General features: G+C 42.7%; 1 protein-coding gene across 1 annotated transcript in view; it reads left to right on the forward strand.

The window, feature by feature from the left end:
* The first annotated feature begins 414 nt into the window (after positions 1–414).
* The window catches only part of Jupiter (jupiter), a 406,535-nt gene continuing 387,149 nt past the window's right edge, over positions 415–19,800 (forward strand). Inside the window, exon 1 of the mRNA XM_065230951.1 lies at positions 415–834. Within this exon, the coding sequence (XP_065087023.1) occupies positions 779–834 (56 nt within the window). The 5' untranslated portion in view covers positions 415–778. The remainder of the gene's footprint in view (positions 835–19,800) is intronic.

Consider the following 19,800-nt stretch of genomic DNA (forward strand, 5'->3'; position numbering starts at 1 on the left):
TTATGGAACGTTTTATTTGTTTGTCCACCAGAATCCTTAGCAACTGCATCAGAATGAAAGAAAACCAGCCCCTCTCCAACAACAACACACACGCACACACACACTCCCAAGTGCGCAAGGAGAAGGAAAACATTCCAGTCCAACAACAGAACAAGCCAGCAAAATAAAATGTATTGTAACAGGTGTGGCAGTGTGGATTCGTAGTCTCTTTCGTTTTGCCGCTGTTTGAATGGTTGACAGAGTGTGACGTTACTCTACCATCCTTTGAAACAGCGGACGAACAAAATAGACGACAAATTCGCTGGGCCTCACCTGTTTACACTCATTGAGCAAAGCAGTCGGTCGGTCCTCGGTCGTTCGCTCTGGATATCTGAATCCGCTTTCTGCTCCATTTTTCGTTCTGTTTCGTTTTTGATTCGCTCCCGAACGGTTGTGTTTTAGCGCGCTCTCTGCCTCCGGCTTGAATTGTCAGTTTTTTTAGATCTCCCGGTTGTTGTTTTTTCCTGTGAAGTGTGCTGTTTCACGTTTTGTTCCCGGAAGTTTTTCCAGTGCGATTGTTCGGTTTGTGTCGAAAAAAAAGCGTTCGCCAGGATCTTCTGATAAAAAATTCCAATCGGAAAGTGTTAGCTAGAAATTCGATCCGTGACCTGCCCGAGTGAAACCGTTCGCCCAAGGAATAAAAGAGTGATCGACGAGCATTTATTGCGAATTTTTGGTGTTGATTTTACTGTGCCTCAAGAATCTAAATCGGAAGAGAAAACTAACCTTTCCATCAAAGATGACTTCCACCAGCTTCACCATTGGATTCGGAGACAACTCCAAGAGCTCTAGCAAGTGAGTACCTAACAAACTTTCTAAACCTACTGGCGAAGATTGGCATTGGGATTCGGAATTCCTATGTTTCCGCTGATAAGAACAATCGAGAACAAACTATTCTAGATTGGTCTTCTACTCTTTTTTGTTTGCTCTAACTTTAATTACTCCCCGATGCGAGAAGCTTATTATAGCTTATTACCGTCGTAACCAGCAGGCGAAAAGCCGCATCGAGGCATGCTTTTCTTTATTTTTCGAGCTCGTTGGATCGCTGGAAATGCTTCCTGTTTTTGCGTGATCTCTCTCCATTGTGCCGGGCTGGGATCGTCGTCCGCCTGCCGGTCGGTCAAAGTGGTTAGAATAGCTTCACTCACATTTTGCTCTTCATTCTTTTGGGGCTGGTGGGCATCCTATATAGAGCACCACCACCAAGAACGACGACGACGATATCGTGGTGGTTCTTTACCACCAAGACGCAGAGTAGGTAGATCAAGATCGGGAAGAGGAGGGAAGAACATAAGGCGAGAAATGTAGAGCCAGTCCTCGCGCGCGCACCGTGTCTGGTTCTGGTCTGCCTCTGCGCCGCCGTTCTCGATTATCGTGTTGCACATATTCAATGTTTCGGGGTGGGCAAGTGATATACCTTCCTACCTACACACTCGTCCGATCCGAACGCGAACGGAAGGGCAAAAAATAAACTCAATCAACCCTACTAGGAACCAAACAAAAGAGTTCATTTTTCATTGAGGCCGGAACCCTGCAAGTCTGAGCGAATTCTGAAAATGTTTGCTGCTCGCGTTGTTGGGCAGAATTTTTTCTGTATTTACGTTAATGTTTTGATTGCTTACTCGGCAGTCGTTATTAGCTGCTGGATTTGTTGTAAAAAGCACTCTTCAACCCTGTTTATGTATCTCGTTAGAGATTACTTCAATTTCTTCGTGTAAGGCATACTGAGGACGTTCGTTAATTCTAATATCATTTAAGATTCACACGGAATCAACACAAAATTCCTTTTGAAGTTCGGCAGGAAATGCCATCTGATTCTAACTATCTTATAGAATGCATGAATGATTTCGAATATCACTCTATTGGAATAACTTATGCAAATTCACCTGAAATATTTTCGAATTAGAGTCAACTCTTCACAACACGATGTCCACTAACTCGATATCGGGCTAACGAACCATAGTAAAAATGAAGTTCATGGCTGTTGCCGAAATAAAACCCGTCGCACTAATTCGATAGTAGTATATTTATTATATCAGCTTCAAAGCTGCAAATCATAGGATTAGTTAAAAATTATAATCATCTTCTTCTTCTTCGCATTCAAGCTTATTGCATATCGCATATTAGCTTATTGCGTGCTCTGAACTTAGTGTTCTAGATGCACTTTCACAGTTGTTAATTGAGAGCTTTCGATGCCTGTACCATTTTTGCATTGGTATAAATGTGTGGCAAGTCCAATCATACTTCTATGCCCAGGGAAGTCGATAAATTTTCCAACCCGAAAAATTCCTAGACCGGACCGGGAATCGAACCCAGCCACTACCAGCATGGTCTTGCTTTGTAGCTGCGCCTTTACCGACTGAGCTAAGGGAGGCGCCAAATCATTATAATCATACATTGCGGATAATTCAATCTTACAATTTAGTGCATTACTTCAATTTTAAGGTTAGTAACCTTCACAACATTAGCTTTGTCCACGAAAAGTGGGTTTCAAATTCTAGAATAACAAATTATAGTTAGTTCACCACACTATAATAGTTTAATACTAGGCAATCATGTGCATTCTTACAATGTTCAGCACTCTTAGGTAGAAATCAAATTATTTAATAAATTTACAGTCCCTCCACTAAATACAAAGTCACCGTGGATGCTCATACAAGTTGTGCTGATGAGTCCGTTTGACGGATCGATCGTCCCTAAGCCTGGCTGATCATCGGTGACAGCGGGTGACGTTTTTGTTGGACGCGTCGCCTCAGCGACCGAGTTCCCAGTTTCACCCTTGAGGTAGATCGGCAGACTTACGGCAACATCCTTCGCCGGGTGCATCTTGCCATCGGCCAAAACTGTACGGATCTCTCCAACATCCAGCAAAGCAATCTTCGTTACCGGTCGTCGCTCCACTCGTCATCTGGTCCACTCGCTTCGTCTTCCTTCACCGTGATGAGGACCAAGTCACCAATCCTGATCTCCCTCGCTACTTCTTCGAACCACTTCGGCTGCCGACGAATGACTGGTAGATATTCTTTCAGCCACCGTTTCCTGGAGATATCCAGTTGCTGTTGGATATCCACCCACGTTTTCTGTAGATTCTGCTGCTGATAGCGAATGTTCCGGCTTGGTTCCATGACTCCGCTTGAACTCCCGAGCAAGAAGTGGGTCGAAATTAGTGCTTCGGATTCATCCGAGTCTAACGGCAAGTACGTCAAAGGTCTAAAGGGTGATACGGTCAAAATTTGGTCAAGGGAAAACGCGTGTAAATCGGTGAAATCGTTTATTTAAAAAATCAAATTAAATTTCTTTTTCAAGTTCAATTAGTATAAAATTCAGGAAAAATATTCAGTTAGGCTTCCGCTTTTCCAAATCCGAATTGCCGGGCCTTACGCTTGACCCCTGCCATCAGATTTTGTACAGCCACCTTGTCCACCTTCTTCGCCGCAGAAAGCCAGTTTGCCTTGAACTGCTGCTCGCCCTTAGCAGTTTTTTTGGTCTTCTTTAGGTTCCGCTTGACAATAGCCCAGTATTTCTCAATTGGGCGGAGCTCTGGCGTGTTGGGAGGGTTCTTGTCCTTGGGAACCACCTGCACGTTGTTGGCGGCGTACCACTCCATGGCCTTTTTACCGTAATGGCAAGATGCCAAATCCGGCCAAAACAGTACGGAACAACCGTGTTTCTTCAGGAAAGGCAGCAGACGTTTATTCAAACACTCTTTCACGTAAATTTCTTGGTTGACAGTCCCGGAAGCTATGAAAATGCTGCTTTTCAAGCCACAGGTACAGATGGCTTGCCAAACCAGATATTTCTTTGCGAACTTTGACAGTTTCATGTGCTTGAAAACATCTGCTACATTTCCCCTTCCTTTTGCCGTATAAAACTCCTGTCCCAGAAGCTGCTTGTAGTCGGCTTTGACGTAGGTTTCGTCGTCCATTACCACGCAGTCAAACTTCGTCAGCATCGTCGTGTACAGCCTCCGGGATCGCGCTTTGGCCGTCGTATTTTGTTTATCATCGCGATTTGGAGTCACTACCTTCTTGTAAGTCGATAGTCCGGCTCGTTTTTTGGCTCGATGCACGGTTGTAGACGATACACCCAGCTTATTTGCGGCATCTCGGAGAGAGAGGTTAGGGTTTCGCTTGAAACTACCGGCAACTCTCTTTGTCGTCTCAGCGGCTTCCGGTTTTCGATTTCCCCCCGATCCAGACTTCCTGGCTGTCGACAAACGTTCCCCAAACACTTTAATTACATTTGTAACGGTTGATTTGGCAACTTTTAGCGATTTTGCCAACTTTGCGTGCGAGTAGCTCGGATTTTCGCGATGCGCGAGCAAAATTTTGATACGCTGCTCTTCTTGCTTGGACGGCATTTTGACAACTGAAGAGTGAATTCCAAAATCATAATAGGAGCAACATTCTACACACACACACCTTCAAAATGAGGGGTGTTCAGGTTTTTTAAATGCAAAATTGAAAGAAATACGTCAAGTTGATATGACCAAATTTTGACCGTATCACCCTTTAGGATCTCTCCTACTCTGTAGGCTATGAACGATCGGTAGTTGCGTGGATCTGACCTGATATATGAAAGCGCCGTAGTGTTGTCTGTCCAAAGATAGCGTTTCGTGATTGGAATTGTATGGTTTTCCTGAACAAATTTCAGTATTCCTGTGTCGAGCAAGCCTGGGAATGGACATTGGTTTCAGAGGAGCCACCTTTGCCTTTGCTGCAAGCAAAGAACACTGTCCGTTACCTGCGGAATCCATCACGCGTAGGTACACGACGCAACAGTACGCCTGTGCATGAGCTCGTCGCTGCCTCAAAATAGCATCTCGGAATACAAACCGTTGATATAAACTGGATCATTTGCACCCATTCCCGCCAGCGATTCAGCTCATCGATGTCTCGATAAGCGTGCGTACCTCCTCGCTCATGTGCGTTGAGAAGCATAATTCGTCGGTTGCGGGCATCCACAGCATTCCGAGTACCCGCTCAGTGTGCTCCTTGTCAACCAGATGATCTTGTTTCTATCGGTTCCTGGCTCTCCCAGAAACTCCAGCACTGCATCGCTGTTGGCATTCCAATTCCTTAGAACGAAGCCACCATTGCGATGAACTAAGCGCACTTCTGCAGCAATCTGCTTGGCTTCCTCTTCATCCCCGAAGCTGTCAACATAGTCGTCGACGTAGTGGTTGTCTATTATCCGTTGAGCTGCACGAGGATACCGCTGCGAGTGCTCCTTGACTTTTAAGTTCTGTGTGAACTGCGCTGAAGCCGGTGAGCAGGTTGCTCCAAACGTAGCTACGTCCATAACGTAGACTACGGGAGGCAGAGTGGGATCGAAACGAAACGAAATATAAACCGTAACGACTGCTTATTGGATGTCTGCGCTAACTGCAATGTGGAACTGCCGGAAGCGGAATAGAACGGCAGGAAGAGCGGTCAAATGGTCGGGTAACTTCAGTAGATGACTGTTCAACAACGATCCATCCACCTTGGCAGCAGCGTCCCAGATAATGCGCACTTTTTCTGGCTTCCTCGGGATCGTGACTGCTCCCAACGGAAGATATCACACTCTTCTTGGATCTGCGCCCTCCAGCTCTTCGTTCGTCGCTACGTGCGCGTAGCCCTTCGTCACATAATCCCGAACTTGCTGTTGAACTTTCTGCTTGAAAATCGAATCTCGCTCCATACGACGTTCCAAAGGATAGCTTTCCGGTAGTTCAACGTAATCCTTCCGCCACAACAGTCCGGTTTCGTATCGGTCTCCAACTCGCCTGGTTGTTTGTTCCAGCAGCTCCTGTGTACGTTGATCCTCGACCGAAAGAATAGAATTGGTTGTTCCTACTTCTTTCACAGCAAAAAATTGCTTCGTGGAGTTTTTCGTTTAGCGTGCACTCACACATGTGAAAACTGTAGGCCGTAGACTCACCAACCAAGCCTGGTTTTAGCTGCAACGGACCCGGATCCATCTCCTTTTCTTATCTTCAGCGGAAGGGCCAACCGCAAATTGTAGAGCCCAATCAGAATCCTAGGAGTCGCGTCCTGGTAGCTCTTCAAAGGTAGATGCTTCAAATAATCAAAGCGCTTTGCTGTATCCTCCATATGAAAGCTTTGTGTCGGTAGACCAAGAGATCGAAATGGAAACACTCTGTGAAGATTTCTCTGTACGGGAAGTGTTTGCCGTCCGTCCGTCGAAAGTATTCACCTGACCGCTATTCCCATAAAGAGTCACGGGGACTATCCTGAAGAGTACGCTCGAACTCATTAGGCGATGAGTGTGATTATACGCTACCTGCATGTTCCAGGACAGCAGTGTACAGGCGGATCACTACTATAACCTGCAGGCAACCGTCCACCCATTTGCCGCCTATTTCTTGGAGCGAGAAATGGTTGTTCCTTTAAACTGTATCATGATCTCCGACGTCCTTGAGCATAGCTCAGCTATCTTCCACGCTTTCCATGGGCAGTTTGTAGAGTTCCTGAAATCTCAGCTCCCATCATTAACAAAAAGTACATACTTTTCTGACGGTGCGGGTTCACAGTATAAAAACCGATTAAATGTGATAAACTTGCACTTCCATGAAGGAGACTTCGGGATTCAAACTGAGTGGCACTATTTTGCAACGGCACACGGCAAAGGTCCAAGCGACGGAATAGAGCTAGTCTGCAACTATACAAGCGCCAAAAGAGTTGTACGAATGGGCACTTTCAAATTGTATCCTGAATGTCCAATTTGTAACATCAGAGCAATGCAGCGAAGAAACGAAGGATTTAGAAACCAGATTCGGTTGGGCACGATCCATTCCTGGAATTCGCGGGAAGCATTCAGCAACTTCTACAACGTACGGAACGGTTTTTATGAAAACGGTTTCATGTTCAGTAACGGGTTCAATTTGCAAATTAATTTCAAAGCCTAAATATTGAGTCATTTAATATCTGGACGCAAAAAAACGGGTGTATCTCGGAGCCATTTTATTTTGAACACTGTTGGCTAACCTGAGCGGTAGCTTGACAAATCAGGCATCTCAAATCCATAGTCTTGTTTGTCACGAAAACCTGGTTTTTTTTTGTCCGCAGCTGCATAAGATCATAAGCTTTCCTGCAAATTTATCGGCAAAAACGAATTTGAACTTTCTAGGGACATTACCTCGATCAGTGGCTTTATGGAACTTTTGTCCGGGAAGCTGTCCATAATCCATCTTTACGTACGTTTCGTCGTCCATGAGGATGCATGCTTCGTACTTTGTAAGAACCTCATAGTACAACTTCCGGGCACGTCTTTTGGCCACTAGATTCTGCTTCAGTGTCCTGTTTGGTTGCTTACTCGCTGACGAATCCTTCTGACGGTGCTTTAGCTGGCATTGAGTTTCTTAGCGATATCATAATCCGACAGCCCTGGGTTTGCCCTAACCGTTCTCAAAACCTTCAAATGCAGCTTCCGATCATTAGTTCCACTACGATGCTTGCTATGATCCTGCCGATCGATAGTATGCCGCTCAAGGAAACGTTTGAGAACACTGCACAAGGTCAATTTAACCAATTTCAACGACTTCGCGATTTTTGAACCTCCGGATTTTCCAAGTGGGTGTCCAAAATTAATGTTCGGTTCGCGGCTCCCATCAAGTATATGTAGCTTCTTTTAAACAAAATGAATCATGACGAACTTCAAAACAAACTGCTGTCAAAACATTCCAGATCGGACGGCTAGGAGCACTGCAGTAAATTAAACAGTGCATCCAGATATTAAATGACTCAAGCTTTAGCCAAAAGACAAGCGACCGATCGTATGTAATAGAGATAATCTGTCCAATAAATCTCGCGTCACACGAGAAAAGGGCCTATCATTGTTGATCGATTTTCTGTTTCGTGAATAACGCGGCTGCAAATGCATTTTCCATCGAGTGTGTTGTTTCAGGTACAAGCTAACACAATCTTCTGTGGAACTGTGCTGGCAGCATAGCGAGAAATTAGTTTATTTTGTCGTGGTAAACCAAAGAGAAAGTCGAAGAAGAGAATCGATCAACGACGATAGGCCCTTTTCAAATGTTACGCGAGAACCAAGGGGTAAGTCACTCAGCACAGTGTGCCGAAAGTAGATTCGGCACATCCATCGGCACACCTTCGGCACAATCTCGTAGGCATTGGATTGTTTATTAAATAAAATGGGAGCACTGCTGGACAGCTGTCATTGAAGTTGTTCCCAACATTACGTGCTGTTTGATTGTGTATTTCAGAAAATTCGAAATGTTGGCTTCCGAGGGCTGTCGATTGCTATCGATGCCAATTTATGCCGGAATTCAAGAACAATTAGGATGGATTGGATCATGCAGTGGTGGCGGTTGGATACGGAAAACTCAAAGGAGAAGATTACTGGCTAATCAAGAACTCCTGGTCCAACTACTAGGGCATCGATGGATATGCTTCGATAGCGGTGAAGGGTAACAACTGTGGCCTTACCACCGATGCGACGTATATAAATTTGAAGTGCGATTTCGGTTTAAATTAGAATTAAGTAAAATAGTAGTTTTATTTTCGGATATGTGTCGTCTTATATGAGATGAAATAAATAGCTTTCGATTTTTGTAACAAAAATAAAAGTTAATTAGGTTGAGTGCAAGCAATAAAAATTCCGTGCGATTGTGCCGTGAAAAGCAGTCGGTCAATTGGTCGTCTACCAAACCAAACTCATTTGAACAATACCGAACTAATTTTCACGGCACAATCCCACGGAATTTTTATTGTTTCAACTCAACCTAATAAATTTACAATTTTTAAACCAAATTTCACTTGTTGAGGTCTACGATCGAATTCTCCCGGAACTCCAACCCGATGGTAAAACCGAACGTCTTAGCTTGAGATCCTTCTTCTTGACATAAACCATTCCGACGTCGAAAACCTCCGAGAGCTTCTTGCCCGGAATCATCAACAGTTCATCTTCTAGATTGAGCAGAAAAGTGCAGTTCGCGAATAGTTTGCGTCGGATTGACCAGCAACGTTCGGACGACATTGGAGTAGTAGGACTTGTAACGCGCACCCAGATAATCGCCGGGTAGCACATGTTGGTATCCACAACGGAGACATACCTTTTGTCCGTCAGAGCCTGCTCGACACCCTCCGACAGTTTTTGCATGTTTTACTTTCTTATCAGCATCCATAATCTCCATGATGTGATCCTTGAGGTACTTGTTGAATACGTCTACCGTCGGATGGTGATAACCTCGGAGTTCTCCTTAAAGCACACGATGTACGCGATTGGGACGCTGGTGTCCACCGTGTCGAAGCTCTTGTCCTTGATTAAGGCTCGCCACGATTCACAGAATTCACCCGGGAAGTTTTCCTTGGAGAAAACGCCCAACGTTTTGCCATCCTTGGATACCTTAATCGCCTCCAGCAGCTTTTCAAAACTGGCCTTGTCTTTGTCGTTCTTTTCCCGACGGAATGCCCTCCTCACCGTCCTTCTCGATCTGCTTCCGGAAATCGACCTTTTTCTTGGTGGTCTGGAAAAAGATTGACTTGATTGATTGACGCACAGCACTGCAATCGTATCGGTCAGCTCGTATCCCAGCAGCCAGGTCTTCAACGGGGTTGATTTGCTGTATATGGTTTCCTCGTCAAAATGCAACGCGAATCATCATGGGAAAACTCTGGTTCCTTCCAGCTGGCGTAGAGACGTGTTATTCGTCGGTAGAAGGAATCCTTATCGAGCACGATATTCGACATTTTCGGGGCCGTTGCGATTGCAAACCTAACCATTCAAGCTGTCAGAAATACCGGGTTGCCAAATATACCATACTTTTCGTATTTAAAAAAAATCGCAGCTTGCTCTATGCCCGGCACACCAGCGGCACACTTGTGGCACACTGAGAAAAATGTTGACCCAAGATTGGAGTGCGGATTGACCAACCCCTTGGAAAATACAAACATTCTTTAAGAAGATTCCTTGTAGAGTCCACAAATGAGTGCCCCGTAGGCTATAAATGCACTCCCACTTCGAATTTTCAATTTTAATCTCGGAATGATTTCCATTTAATTTGAAATAGCTACTTCATGAATGCTGCAGTGCAGCAAACGTGGAGTAACAATTTAAATGTTGCACGTGTCGTAGAAGCTGATATTTGTGCACTTGAAGTTTCGAAGTGGTTACGAGAACAAGGATGTCACAGCGAATCACCTTAACGAAACTGTTTGGAACTACGAATTTTATTTTAAAACTTTTGTCTTGTTTTGTTTTAAAAATTCAATACATGACAACTATCGTTTTCTGTCGTATGTAAAATAATCTGCTGTTCATTTGGACGTCGTTTAAATTCGATAAAAATAGGGGCATTTTAGGAAATTTTCATTTAACGTTTTAAACTGAAAAAAAAATGCAAAGTTGGCAACACTGAAGAACAAATCACTTTTTTGCATTCGGTTTGATTGGAAGTTGAAAGGTTCAGATTTTCAGTAAAGGTGCAGATTTCGTCGTTTTTGACGGCTTTCATGAAGAGATCAACTTGCTATATCGAAGCATTTCGGACTAAAACAAAATTAAAACATGTTATCTTTAAAATTCAATATCTCCTAAATGGAAAATGATTTTTTTTCTATAGGTGATTCTTATGTAAAAAACTCCGTTGGACATTTTGGCGTCATCAGATTTTGAAAAAAAATGAGGACATTTTGAGATATTTGCATTTTATGTTTTCAAATGCAAAAATAGCCAAGTTGGCAACACTGGCAAAAATCTGATCATACCATTCGATTGTACGTTCAAAAACGGTACCCGATGGCGTCGATATCTTTAATGGTTGCAGAGATATATAACATTGAAAACTGGTGTTTATTAGAACTCGGAAAAAAGGGGTGGTCTCCAGCGGCAGAGGGTTGACCGATTGGCTTAGTACTTCGGATTTTTCAATATTGGTCCATAATAAGTTATTCCAACAATTTTGGTTTAAATCGGAGAGGGTCGATACAACTGGCTCGGTCACTTGAGATGGAATGACCCACAAAATAAAAAAAACTACAAGGGACAGCCTTATGGGGTTGTACGCAATGGTGTCAGCAGGAGCCTATCGATTGACGCATTAAGAATTAAAATCCATCATCTCTGGATCCAAATCAGATCACTTTCATGCCGCGACCGACTTTGGTTTTTGGAATTGCGCCTCCAATGTTGCCTTAAAGTACATGGTATGTTAGATTTAAACATATCTAGATAGAGCTGGAATTAGGCGTAACAGCTTTTGTAAACAATGACTTCTCTCGATAATTTTTAGGAATTCAGGACACGCTCATGCAAACCAACATTACCGTCGGTTAGGGGAAGTCTTACCGTACCTGATGGTGATGTTGATTTGCGTGGGCGAGCCTTGGCTTTCAAGACATCACCGAAAGAAGTCATTGTTTACAAAAGCTGTTACGCTCTAATTCTAGCTCTATCTTGATATGGGAACTGACACGTTATTTATTATTTTATATGTTATTTGGAATGAGGGTGATGCGCTTGGCATAGATGGCCCACAGCGACTCACGAACAGCTACTGATTCCAATCAATAGCGGTGCGGCTTCTTCTTCCTTCTATTGATACTCATGTGGGCTGCAGCTCGCTACTTGCTGGCAGCCTTTCGTTGTGTACTGGAGAACAATGTTGAACGCCACGCGTCAAAAGCACTGCTGCTGCTGCTGATGCCGCTGATGCCGACGACCACACACGGTGATTGGACTGAATCCGATCAGCGGTTGAGGACAGCCTTGATAGCTAGCTGCTTGCGGAGAGCCTTTCGTTGTGTACTAGGGAACACCACCACTCACCACTCGGTGATTGAATAAACACCGTTTTGTGATACCGGATGGAATTCAACTTTGAAATCTGTGTTAGGGAAATCGCTTTTCGCAGGCAATCGGTGATAATTTTATTTATCATAGCAACAGTTGCACGTTCGTGCAATTTTCAATAGTTATATTTTGAAAAAATTATAAACTCCTAAATTTAACAGATACGTAGAAGTATTTATGATCGATTGATGTTAAAATTATTGAAATTGGTCCAGGGGCAGCTGAGTTATTAACGTTCAAAATCCTTCATAATTTTGTTACATGTTCTATTTTCGGTTTTCACAAAGTGTACCCCCATATAGAAATCACAGGCGTAGTCCTACGTCAAAAAATCATAACGGAGGTGGTCACTACCCGAGTCTTGTCAGTATTAACAAGGCATAAAAAGTAACTAGGACTAAAATGTGTTCCTTTGATTACTAAAAAAATCCTGTTCCCCTAGTTTGAAGTTGTCAGCACTAGTCATTTTCTCCACGCTAGAAGCAAGGTTTGAAAGGAAATCGAAGATTGTTAAAAAATCTCCATACCGTAAAACTGGTTTATCCACTACTGGCGGGGCGCCATCTGTCAGATTTGATGGTGGAAACTATTACTCAATTGTTAATGCTTCGCAGTTCAGCAGGTCATGTAGTCGTGGAAGTTAGAGTATCGAAATTTTCAGGCAGGGAGAATCAATCCCCAAAACTTTAAGTTCACTCTATCCAGGTCTGCTGTCCAAACTTACCAATTCTATCCAAGAACAGTGACGAGTTCCCTCTATTTCCCCATTTGAATGTTCATTTTCTACTAATACAAAAATGCTGATGAATGTATGTTACACAATTAGCACCAATCTCGTATCTCCGAAAAGCTCACTTTGGGCAAATGGGTTTCAAATCATTCCATTCGAAAGTCGAAACCCTTCAAAACCACGACACGCCTAGAACCCGGTCGATGGGTAGAATTACAATCAATTAGCATTAGGTCTAATCTGGGCAGCACCGCGCTCGCTCTTATGAGCGGTTCGAATCGCATCTCTCCGCCATTCTACCGTCGAGACATCAGACAGACAAGCTGAAAGCGCCCTCTATCGTAATATCCCATGTTGATTGGCTGTCTCAAAGCGAAGAAACGTTGGTGGGATGATAAGTGCATCTTTCAACACACGAGGACCGACGACCGAAGCGCGAGACAGCTCTAGAACCGTCCGTGGCCACTTGGCCTCTCGAAAAGTGTGTGTTTACACGTTTCGAAACAGATGAGCAATTCTACTGCTACAGCAAAAATGTGAAGGAGTAAATTGACGATGACGAAGACCACCATCGCCACCAGCCAGCCAGCGCTGCGAATCAATAACAATGGGATTTTTAGGGTGTCGGAATTCGATTAATTTTTTATCACACACACACAAGACAAAGTCTCCAGCCGGTTTCTGCTTCTATAAAGACCGATTCCGTTATCGTATTGATTTAGTAGGATGGTGTCGTAAAAAAAAAGTCGCTGCGAGTTTGGGTAGCAGCGAAGAGGCTAATGACCAGCTTCAGGCTTCAGCTGGAGGCGCTAATAGTATATGGCATCATTTGCAAATTGTAGCGAACCGATGCCGATCGCATTCCATTCGACAAATTTAGAAACCATATCAAATCGATCAGGATAGGTGGGCGAAAACGATCAGATCGCATCCCGTGTGTGGTTGAGTTGCATCTGAAATCTGGCACCTGTCAAAACTTTTCATGTCCAGTGGAAGCTGATGGACACGTTTCCGTTCCGCTTGGTCACCGTCATAGATACCCGTGTGCGAGTATAACTGTAAAAAAAATGTCTAGGTATCATAATTACCGCATCTTTCATTGAAGAAAAAAGTCAATCCTCTCGTTTCCCCGTAGGTTGCGCGTAGGTATGGGTGTGTGAGCGAGCTACTAGTTGAGCACATATAATAATGTTGACACTGAGTTGTTCAGAATATGTCAACAAACGACGAAGAGATCCAGGAACTACCATCGCATCGGATCAAAACGCACCCCACTTCAGCGAGTACCGGTCCCGGTTTGCTAGAGAAATCAATTGACATAAATTTGAATACTGATGAAGTTCGAACACACCGACCGGTTGCAACAGCACACCTTCACTCTGCGATCATCTGGGACACAGTGTGGAGGGAGAACGACGAGAAGGTGGCAGCCGCCGCACCGCCACTGGTGGGATGTTCTTATGCCTTTCCATTTGTTTTCTTCCGCGTCGTCTTTTCTATTTCTCAACCCAAATGCGTGATTAAGAGAGGCTGTGGAATGTTCCCCGCGCTGTCCAGGTCCATGCGTCTGCGGTAACCGCTGATTCAGGTAAATATTGACAATCCAGCGTTCGAGTTTTACCAAAGTGTGGTAGTACTGAACTATTTCCGATGGATTTGTGTGCTTTTAATAAGACCGACACGATTTCTGTCGTCCGTCAATCAAAAAAAAAATAAGAGACGTGCTGCCATTTATGTTGAGCTTCATTATCGACACGATCTGCTAATTGGTAGTGACAATATTTGTCATTAGATTGGGTGTGTTTGGTATTACTGTTGAGGAGACGAATAAATTTGGTGCTGATTGTTTAATTCTTCTCAGTTTCAGCTTTTTCTTCTAGAGATTAGTGACGTTTAACGCACGCACGCTAGTGGGTGCATCGCTGTGTAAAGTTTTTTACTGTTTTGCTCTGACTAACCTAATGTATGATGTATGAGCGATTTGCTATGCATTTTCCTCGGTTTTTCACTAACACTGAAAATTGAAAATAACATTTCGTTTATATAACCAAGTCGCTCGTTTGTTATACGAACCAATTCGTTGTTATCCCCGCATAAACGCGAACCATAACTTGACCTTACCGAACGTTTGTGTGATAAAGTTTTAACCTTATGTATTATGGTTTTTTGAAAGTGAACCTTACAAATAATGGAATGTTAACTTGACAATGTTAAGAACCGTTACCATTCAAAATTCTTTTTTTTTTCCATACATTTTTGGAAAGAGAACTATATTAGAACCTTTTTACTTATGATTTGAGAACTTTAATGGTAATGGTTATGGTAGTCAGTAAGGTATTGTCGGTCAACTTTACGTGGAATATATTGCGAATTGGTTATCATTAATTTACAGGCAACGTGAAATATTCCACATAAAGTTGATCGATGTTACAAAACCATCCATGGAACATACTGACTACCATAACCATTACCATTGAAGTTCACAAATCATAAGTAAAATGGTTCTAATATAGTTCTCTTACCGAAAATGTATGCTGCAAAACCTTGATCACAATCTTCTCAATCGGTTTCGAAATTGGTTCGATGTTTCTCCGAATTCAAATGCTTCTTCCATAGCGGACAATTCCCGAATCATCGCAGACTTTGGCTCATGGTATCCATATGCAGTCCGATGGAATAGTTGGTTGTAGTAAGGATGATTGCCGCAACATCCTTTGAGGAACGCGGAAGTTAAATTGTGAAAGCAGTTGAGGGCAGCCATTTAAAAGTTTCGCTACAAATAAGGCTTGTTGTATTTTTCTGCTGCGTTCCAATGTGTCCAGGTCCAATAGCATGCATCGGTTTGCATATGGTGGTAAATTCATTGGATCGCGCCACGACGGGCTGCGCAAAGCCAACCTCAAAAATCTTTTCTGAACACGTTCTTTTCGGAGATTCCACACTAGCTCATGTGGAGACCAGACCACAGAAGCATTCTGGCCGAACTGAAGAGCAATATAGTGCCTTCAAGCAGTGAGGGTCTTTGAAATCTCGTGCAATCTTCAAAATAAATCCCAGTTGACGATTCGCCTTAGAGATGATCGAGGAATAGTGAAGATTGAAGGTCCAAAAGAACACCAAGATCAGTCATACGTTCTACTCTGCGAAGCGTTACATTGCCAATGCAGTAGTCGTAATTGCACACAATCCACAAAACAAATCTAGCAGAGCTTGAAGACGATGACAATCCTCAATCGAGTGAACTATGACGTATAGCTTAAGATCATCTACATAAACGAGCTCTTGCATTTAACTCCCAACAAAGCTGCTCGTTGAAGAATAACGTAAACAAAATTGGACCCAAGCTACCTTCCTGAGGTACTCCAGAGGTGCTGGTAAACGTAGAAGAGACACAAGATTCTAGTCGTACTCGAAGAGTTCGTCCAGTCAAGTAGGAATGTAACCACGACCTAAAATGCTCAGACGCTCCTAGTTGGGAAAGCTTGTATAACAAAACCTGGTCGATTTTGTCGAATGCGGCTTTCAGATCAGTATATATGACGTCGACTTGTGCCTTGTCCTCCATCGCGGTGATGCATGTACTGGTGGAATCCAAAAGGTTAGAAGCTACCGATCTACCGGGAATAAATCCATGCTGGTCAGTTGAAATGTAGTTCTCAAACAGTTTGGACGCTGCCGAAAGACTGGTGATACCTCGATAGCTCTTAATATCCCGTTTATTGCCAGCTTTGTAAACAGAAACATATACGACTGCTTCCACAATGTTGGGAATTTTCCTTGCTCAAAGGATGCATTAAATATGGCTGCTAAAGGTTCTGCTAAGGCAGTAAACCATTAAAACAGCGTGATTATTTACCAAATGAATGTCTTGCTCTATTTACTGCATACTTTTCTTCAGTTTCCCGTCTTATTGTTTTTAGAATTTAATCGCTCCGCAATATTTCAAATTGATTTTTGCCGTTTCAATTTCAGATTTAGATTTCTCCGGAAAAGCGCAAACAAAATGGTGTATATCCCCAACATTTCTCTGCTTCAATCGCGTTCGAAACGCGATTTGGAAGTATGGTGATGAAGTAACTTTCCAGGACAAGAAAAATTCTGGACGTAAACCGAACCCTGTTGACCGAAATATGGACCGGAAAGTCGTGCAAGCTTTCACTCACAAGAAAAAGTGGGATCCTCGAAGATTAACGTCCAGCGGGCCAAAACAAGAATGGGTCTAAAGACGTATAAGAAGCAGAAGAAGCCAAAGCGGAGTGAAAAACAAGCCGCATCTGTCAAACCGAGGGCTCGGAAGTTATACGGAAAATCGGAGTGCGTGATTATGGACGATGAATCATACGTTAAATTTGATTACAAAACTCTTCCTGGTGATCAGTACAACACCGTTCGTGATGGCCGAAGTGTTGACGACGCGGATAAGTCGATTTTTACCGAAAAATTCAGTAAAAGGCTATGGTTTGGCAAGCCATTTGTGAGTGTGGTAGCTTTCCAAACAGTTTGTGTCAACCGATATTTCCGTGCGTGAGTGTTTAAACAAGCGTCTGTTACCCATGAGCATATTTGCGGAAACATGTAAAGGCAGCGGATTCCGTTACAAAGTTTGCGAAAGACTGGGAAAAAGTATCCAAAATTCTTGAAAAGGCTTCTGTGTTGAAGCTAATGAGTAGCGTAAGATCAAAAATCCGCTCCTTGGCCTACGACTGATCGGATGTCGGATTTTAAACGTTTAGCTGTAAGAGAATACTATAGAGAACATGAATACGAATCGAACATTTAGCAACCGGAAGCACAATGATGTCATCTTCTGCATGCTATGAGTTCACCACGGCGACGACAAGCAGCTTTCCAACCACTGTATTTATCAGTGAAAGACTTTTTTGTTGTCATGAATGGAAAGGTTGTACTGGCTTGCCATATTGATTGAATTTGGTGAGGTTTCAGTTAAAAACAACCCCTTTGTTGCCCGGCGGGATGGTCTCGATCGTTCGTGATGTATTGTCCGGTTTAAGTTTTAATAATTGTTTTGTTTTATCTTGTGATACGAAACTTATTTCTTTGTGTTTGGATAGTGTTTGTAAATTGTTGCATCGGTCGTAGCCTGTTGTGACGTAAGGGGCACGGTAGCTTGAATATTGTGAAAGATTTATGGGTTCTGTTCTCATTTTGTGTAAAGACAAAATCGAATCAATAAACGTTGCGTAAAATTAGAATTTATAGAATTTAGTCTTCGGGTTTGAAAGATGTTGGTCGCTCTGCCGTGTTTTGCAAAACTTGTCGTTATCGTCATCGGTGCCGAGTTTAAATGGTTGCAACAACAACACGATCGTAGATTGTATCATGTGATATGAGGAGTTCGGTGGCCTTCTAGCAATCGTTTTTGCTTACTGAACAGAATATCATGAGTTTAATTGCGGGCCCCTCCACATTCAAGATTCGTTCGTCGCTTTATTTGTAAATATGAGTACATGGTAATAGCAACAACTGGATCTCAAGTTATGTATCGAAATATAAGGAGCTCGTTTGACTAGTGGCACACATTTTTGCTTACTGAGCAGAAGACCATGGGTTCAATCCCATCAAACGAATCCTGCTGCAAAGACAACCCTTTCCAACACATTCCTACCCATTCCTTTCTTGACCTGCATTTGGGCGTGGCTGGCGCTGGTTTGAGATCACCAGTTTTTATACATTGAGGATGATTGTTTGTCCCAAGCGTCGTCTATTGGTTCTCTGTGTAATTACAGCTGATCTAGAAATACAACAGAGTAGCATCCGCGGGCGGTCAATCATGCTCATGCAATAAAATAAATGGTGTTTCTGGTTATCGTTACATGTACGAAGCCATTTCGTACAATCCCGATTTTAGTATTTATTTAAAAAATGAATTAAATTCATAATTTTAGCCCTCCACTAAAGTCACTATTTATTTAAATTTTTTCATTAAAGTCACTTTTTTACAACCGATGTTGAGAGCGAAGAATTTTCCTTTAAATTTGCGGTAATTCGGTCATTCAAAATTTTCAAAAAATTCGTTTTTTGTTATTACATTTTTTTGAAAGGTATAAGTGACCTTCGATCCGCACACAAAAAATGTTTCTTTATGCCATTGGTTGAAGCGGCGTCCCAACCACCATGGGACTGTTACCAAAACTTTAAATGCGTTTATCTCGAAACATGATGTTTCAAAACTGCGAACAATCTCATTTGAAAACGGTTCAATTTAACGACTCCTACCTTTGACCATTCGGAAGAAATCCTTTTTCATTGGAGGAATGACCTGCAAATTCTTTGTATTCACTATTTTTCTGAAGCCTTAAAGAGGAAAAAAGGGGTGAAAAATCAACCAAAAAGTTTGAGATCGCACCATTTTGTCAAATTTGAAGTTTTTTTTACCCGTTCTTAGGTCATTCCTCCAATAAATTTAGTTCACTTTAAAGCCTCATTAATCGTGTTGTGTTTCAGATCGATCCTGATGTACTAAGCTGTACGCAGTTTGACAATTCCAGGCGTACACTACCTTACTCAAAACGTGACCACGGGCGCCATTTTGTTTTTTTCGCCTTGTAAAAATTTCGAAATAAAGACGAAGTTCTAAGCTTTTTAAATTTCAAACCCGCCTCCTTCTATGTTTTTTCATTGGTCCACAAAAAAAAATGCCAAACCTTGCTAGCTTTTTGGCCATTTGAATGAGAACCTCCCCTTAACTGGTGTTATTAAAATTCATTAAAAATAAGCGTGTGAAGTTTGCCAAGCAGAGTTGCGACAGGCACGATAATTGCCCAATTAGTGCCAAATCACTAATATTTTGTTTTTTTTTTTCATCTGGAAATAAACACTGGTCCCAATCACGGGGCAGGACACCTTAGTTCATTTTTTTCCTTGATTTGTTTCCCGTCGATCTTGTTTTCCGTACTAAGTGCTAATGCTACCTATAGTTGCTATATTCATAGTCTGTTGGATAGAATCTCGGGAACCAATTGAGCAGTCAAATAGCGGAACCAAACGAGCTAATCACGACCAACAACATAAAAGAGCACATCAGCTATTGCGAACATAACTTCTGAAACCCTTTTCTCCATCTTTGCGTTGAGGAAAGTTTCCCCTATCCGATGATGCCAGTAATGCGTTCGATTGGCGGGGAAAGAATAATCAACGGTTTGTTACCTTTTCAAATGTTGGTTTAAAATAAATTGAATTGGTTCCGCTTTTTGATT

Source organism: Ochlerotatus camptorhynchus, unplaced genomic scaffold, assembly GCF_037179485.1.
Source record: "Ochlerotatus camptorhynchus isolate MF236.1 unplaced genomic scaffold, CSIRO-AGI_Acam_v1.1 ptg000335l, whole genome shotgun sequence".
NCBI lineage: Eukaryota > Metazoa > Arthropoda > Insecta > Diptera > Culicidae > Ochlerotatus > Ochlerotatus camptorhynchus.